Source organism: Passer montanus, unplaced genomic scaffold (assembly GCF_014805655.1).
Source record: "Passer montanus isolate IOZ18808 unplaced genomic scaffold, ASM1480565v1 scaffold309, whole genome shotgun sequence".
Classification (NCBI taxonomy): domain Eukaryota; kingdom Metazoa; phylum Chordata; class Aves; order Passeriformes; family Passeridae; genus Passer; species Passer montanus.
The window spans coordinates 64679-70678 of NW_024367808.1; the positions used below are offsets into that span (position 1 = coordinate 64679).

Sequence of the window (6000 nt, forward strand, 5' to 3'; positions counted from 1 at the left end):
TAGAAAGTGATGGAGCAGCTAGTCCTGGAAAGCTCTCCTAATCAAGGCGTGTCAGTGATGAGAAAGTCACCAGGAGAGGATCAGGGTGGCTTCACCAAGAGGAAGTGATGCCTGATCTCCTTGACAAAGTGCTGTGGTGATTAGACAGGCTCAGGAGAAGAGGAAAGGATGGTGGCTCCTCTCTACCTGGAGGTGAACAAGGCCTTTGACACTCTTGTGTGGATTCCTGTAGGAGCCTCACAGAGAAGCTGTTGATGTTGGATGAGCAGACAGTGAGATGAATGAAAACTGACACAGGCACAGGGATCAGTGATCAGCAGCAGAAAATAAAGTTGGAGACCAGTGACTGGTGGTGCATCTAAATGGTGAGGGCTTGATGGCTCCTGTTTATGTGGGTGATGGGACAGAGTGGACCCTCAGCAGGTTTGCACACAACACCACACTGGGAAGAGAGGCTTATGCATCAGAGAGACAGGCCAGCATCCAGAGGGACCTCACCAAGCAGGAGAAAGAGGCTGATGGGAAACTCATGCAATTGAACAAGGGAAAGTGCAAATTCCTTTGTGTCAAAGAAGTCCAATAGTGTCCCTGGGTCCATTGGACCAGGTGTTGCCAGGAGCTCAAGAGAGGTGACTGCTCCCCTGTGAAAAACGCCAATCACTTGTTTTTGAAATTTTAAAAATTTAATAGTAATAAAATGGTTATAAAAATAGTAATATAATTAAAATAATAAAATTTGAAATTTGAGGTTAGGACAATATGAGACAATAAAAACAAAGACATACGGACATCTGGGTACCTTTTTCAGGGCAACACAAGCCTGAAAAAGGACCCCGTTAACAGAGGATTAACCCTTAAAAACAATTACCTGTTTCATATTCATACATCTCATACATGATGCATAAATTCCATTCAAACACAGGATTCTGTCTGGTCACTGTCAACTTCTTTCTCTTAATCCTTATGCCATCTTCCAGTCTGAGCGAGGTGGGAAGAAGTTAGTTTTCTACTGATAAGGGAGAAATAAATTCCCTTTCTCTGAAAGATTTGGGTGTCCTGTGGCTCCTATCTGGTGCGAGTCCTTTCTTAAACAAATATCTTGCATAGCATAGTTTCTATTTTAACATTATGTTATAACCTAAAACTATATTTACGAAAATTAATACAGCATAACTTTCTAACATACACATACAATATTCATTTTAATACTTGTGAAAAGCCAATCATAAAATACACATTTTTCACACCCCCTTTATGCAACACTGGGGGGAACACAGCTGCAGTGGCCTCCTCTGCCACCCTTCCTCTGCGACCATATTAGTGACAAAAGGGAACAGTAAGAGAGTGATAAGGTATGGGGAAAATTCTCTGGCCTACCAGGCTCAAAGAGTTGTGGCCATTGCTTCAAACCCCAGCTGGCAAACAACTCTGGGGTCTCTCAGGGATCAGCAGTAGGACTACTAGTGTTGCATGTTACCATGAATGTCATGAATACTGGGAAGGAGGACACTTCACAACCAAGAACAGGCAGTGAACTGGCCTCTGTTGCCCAAGTTGTTCCCAGAAAATCCTGGAACCATCTGTGCAAAGGAAACAGGGAATACAGACTAGACTCTGGAAGTTCTCTGCAACAGGAAACTAGGCAAGGAACAGCTGCTGGAACATGGGGCTTTCAGCCTCCTCACTGCCATCTGCAGAAAACCCCTGGCTGCAGTTTCCAGCCCCTGATCACAGACACAGCTCGGGGAAGCTGCTCCATCTCCTGGTTCAGGGCCCTGTTGCTGCCTCAGGCTGCAGGCTGGAGCAGTTACGGCTGATTCTCGCTGGAATATACTTGCTGGAGGAGGGGGAGAGTCCTTTTGCCGGGACACCAAGCTGTGTCCGTGCAGAGCCCGAGTGCTCTCAGCCCGGGTGAGAGCCCGAGCGGCGCCAGCGCAGGGTTCATACCGGGGCGGAGCTGGGCGCGATGGAGAGAGAGGGGAGGACAGAAAAGGAGGCGGCACAGTGAGAGCACAGAGCCGGGGCTCAGAGGCACGGCGGCATGCGGCGGGGTCGGGGCGCGGCGCTGGCCGCGCTGCTGATCGGTGCGCGGGGCTGGCGGGGAGGGGCCGCGGTCTGGGGATGCGGTGATCCCGGAGGCTGCCGTCCTGCCTGGCCTCTTCTCAGACCGGTTACCGCGAACTGTTCTATCGTTCATCCCTGCCTCTTCTCCATCCCAAACTTCTATTCTATGCCAGAACCTCCAGAAACATTCTTTCTTTATAACTCATAAAATCAGTCCTTACCCATTGCTAATTTTCTTCTTGCTTTCTCCAATATCTTCCCATTCTCCAGTGACTCTCCTAATCGTTCTGTCATTCAAACATTCATCTCTCCACAAGCGATTAAAGAACACTTCCATTCCTGCATCTAAGGTGCCCTGGTAACTGTTTTCCTCCTCATTTCTCTGTGCTCCTGACTGCTTCTGCAGGCTTTGATCTGGGGATTGGCAGGCAGAACTGGATAGAAAGTAGGAGTTGTGGTTTGTTCCATTTGTCTCCCTGGCAGTGGCTGCGGTCAGAGCCCAAGTGGAGCAAGAGCCATTCCTGGAGACCACAGAGGGCACCAACATCAGCATCAAGTGCTCTCACCCCAATATCCGGATGGGCGATTTCATCCACTTTTACCGACTGGTGCCGGGAAAAAGCCCCGAACTCCTGGTCATGACTCCTAAAGCGTCCAAGGAGCTGCGATCCCCTGAAGGGCGCCTGACGGTGTCGGCAGATCGGCGTCGGAGCGCGCTGTGGCTCGGGCGGCCCCGGCGCGGGGACGCGGCCGTGTATTACTGCGCGCTGGGGCCACGGGCAGAGGAGCCGGGGCTGCGGCCGGGCACGAACCGCCGCGGGCGGGGCCGGGCGGGGCCAGCAGGGGGCGCTGCCGGGGCGCGGCTCCGCAGCTCCTTCCGCTGCCCCGAGCCCGCACGCACCGGCACCGCCAGCGACACCGAAAGGCCCGCACACGCCCTGCCTGCCTGCCCTCAGTCCTGCTGCTATTGCTTCTCCTCACTTCCATCCCCTCCCTGACACCTTTCTGGGAATAAAGCAACACCCTGAGTAGAAAAAAAAAGTAATGCAAATACTCCTACTGCATATGCAGGAGTCCACGGTACCACGAACACACTCAGGAGCTCGCCCACAGCTAAAGAATAACTATATTGAATAGCTCTGCATTGATGAAGAGGTGTGTGCCCACACATTTCCGAAGGAGACCCAGTCACCAACACTTCTTCTGCCAGGTCCCCACTGGTGTGCAAAGAGACACACTCACTCCTGTTCCTGGTCCTACACCAATGTATATGAACACACATCTACGTGAACACTCTTGTCTAGAGATTTGCACACATAAAACACATCCCAATGGAAATCTATTCCCATACAGGCCCCCCCTTCTTCCTCCTCAGCTCAACCTGGTGTTCACCGGGTTTTGCCTCCCCGTGTGTCACCATTGGGCTGCTGGTTCTGAACCTGTCATGTCAAAACTGCCTTCAGGAAAGCCTTTGTGCCTCGATGGACATCTTACCCTCTGTTCAGGCTGTCAGTACACAAACTATGCCAGGACCTTGTGTGACTCTTTTTCTTTCCCCACAAGGCTCCAGCCCTGCTGCACTTGTTCCCAGGTTTCCTCAGCAGCATCCATGGCTGATTGTGTCCTTGCCTGTGCTCCTGGTTTGTGTGCACTTGTGTTCAGGCAGGGTCCACAGGAATCCATGTGGGAGCACAAAATCCTGCATGAATCCCCCCCAATATGCAGAAGCCTCTGCATGTGTGTATGTCTGTGTGGGTGTGTCTGTATGTGTCCATGTGTGTCTGCGTCCTATTCTGTTTCTCAATAAGTGAAATGTGTTGATCTCACTCGAGACGCTCTCCACTGCTCTGCTATGAGCATCACAGAGCAGCATTTGCCCTGACACACGAGAAGCCCGGGTGTAGCAGGACAATGATGTAGCAGCATGCAGGAGATTTGTCCAGGGCAGAGGCACTGAAATGCAGTCTCTGCTTTCTGACCCCTCCTTCTCCCACTGCTCTGAACACAGACACACGGACACATGGTAGCACAGACATACAGAGAGGTGTCTCCAGGCCTGTGCACTGCTGCCCTCCCCTGATCTGCAGCACATTGGTTTTGTGAACACAGAGAAAGGCTGAGGCTTTATGCCCAGCTCCTGTACCCGTGTGTGGCTTTCTTTCCAGTGCCCTGAAGAACAATTCGGGAGTCCCCACATGACAGCAAAGAGAGGATGGGAGGGAACAGATGATGGGAGCGAAGGAAAGGCAGGCAGTGGGGTGGTGGCAGAGGAGGTGGCGGAGGCAGGGGACTGTGGCTGCGTGTGCCTGGGATGAGCGTTGGGCTCGGCATTTGTCTCTGTCACTCCTGCTCCTCCTTGTTTCTTTTACACCCTCTGCCCTCAATCCTCCTCTCCCCAATGAATCCACTCTCTCCCAGCTTGCCGGATCTATTACTCCATTTCTTTGATCATCCATTGTTTCATTCAATCATCTAGCCTTCCATATAATTTAGCCAGTCTCTTTTCCTTCATTCCAGTCTCCCCTTCTGCAGTCTGACACTTCTCCAAAATATCCCACATTCCTATTTCCAAGTAATTACTCTCAGAGAAGCAGTCTCTCCATCCTTTATTCTCAGAATATCCTAGCTACCTCTGATCTGTCCTTCTCTGCCCTCTCCCCACTTTGCGTGCATGGCATTTGCTGCCGATGAAAAGTGATTGTTCTTTTCTCCGTGGCAGTGGCTCTGGCCAGAGCTCAGGTACACCAGGAGCCATTCCTGGAGACCACCGAGGGCATCGGCATCAACATCACCTGCTCACACTCCAAAATCCAGACCAGTGATTGGATCCAGTGGTACCGCCAGCTCCCTGGCCGAGAACCCGAAATCCTCGCAGTCATAATGAAAGATTCCAAAGAGCTGCCGGACAGTGCGGGCCGTGTGTGGGTGTCGGCAGATCGGCGTGGGAGCGCGCTGTGTCTCGGGCGGCCCCGGCGCGGGGACGCGGCCGTGTATTACTGCGCGCTGGGGCCACGGGCAGAGGAGCCGGGGCTGCGGCCGGGCACGAACCGCCGCGGGCGGGGCCGGGCGGGGCCAGCAGGGGGCGCTGCCGCTCCGCCCGCCGCGCTCCCGCGGTTCCGATCTGCAAAGGACCCGGCCCCCCTCACCTTCCCCCTGACAGGCACTGATCCTTTCCCTGCACATCAGTAACACCTCACGCGTCCCGAAAAGCAAACACAAGGGTTTAGCAACGCTGCAAGTGTCAGAGGGAGACACTTGAAAGACAGGGCTCCATATGATGTTTCTCCCCGGATTCTTGCTCTAGAGCCCCCTTTCACTTTAGGAACATGAGCTTTTCAGCATCTTCAGGAACTCCGTGGGCTGAGCAACTTCAGCAGACGCCACAGTCAGGGCAAGTGAAAGGTGAGAGTGTCTGATTCTCTGAGGTTCACATCACTTCTGTTTTCCAATCCCAAGGGAAGAACAAGGAAAAGGAAAAGTCATGAACAAAGCACAGATTTATGCCAATCGACAGTAAGTGAAAAGGGAGAGAAGGAGGGAGCTGAGAGCTCTCCTGTTTCTAATTGATGGGCCATTAGCAAACTGCTGTGAAGTGCCTCAGGCTGAACTGTGTCAGCACGCAGGGCAAGTGAAAGGTGAGAGTGGCTGGTTCTCTGAGGCTCGCATCATGTCCATTTTCCTTTCCCAAGGGAAGAACAAGGAAAAGGGAAAGTGATGAACAAAGCACAGATTTATGCCAATCGACAGTAAGTGAAAAGGGAGAGAAGGAGGGAGCTGAGAGCTCTCCTGTTTCTAATTGATGGGCCATTAGCAAACTGCTGTGAAGTGCCTCAGGCTGAACTGTGTCAGCACGAAAAGTGATGAGAGGAACATGAGGATAATGGAGGTTTAAGAAGGTCTTGTAGAGTTAGGGAGCACCCACCAAGGAATGCTTGT

The 6000-nt window shown here is 52.1% G+C and overlaps 1 gene segment (V, D, J or C); it reads left to right on the forward strand.

Moving 5' to 3' along the window:
- The first annotated feature begins 3783 nt into the window (after positions 1–3783).
- Positions 3784–5349, forward strand: LOC120504866. The segment is given in 2 exon segments: positions 3784–3805; positions 4760–5349. Coding segments are annotated over 2 exon segments (516 nt in total).
- The last annotated feature ends 651 nt before the right edge of the window (positions 5350–6000 follow it).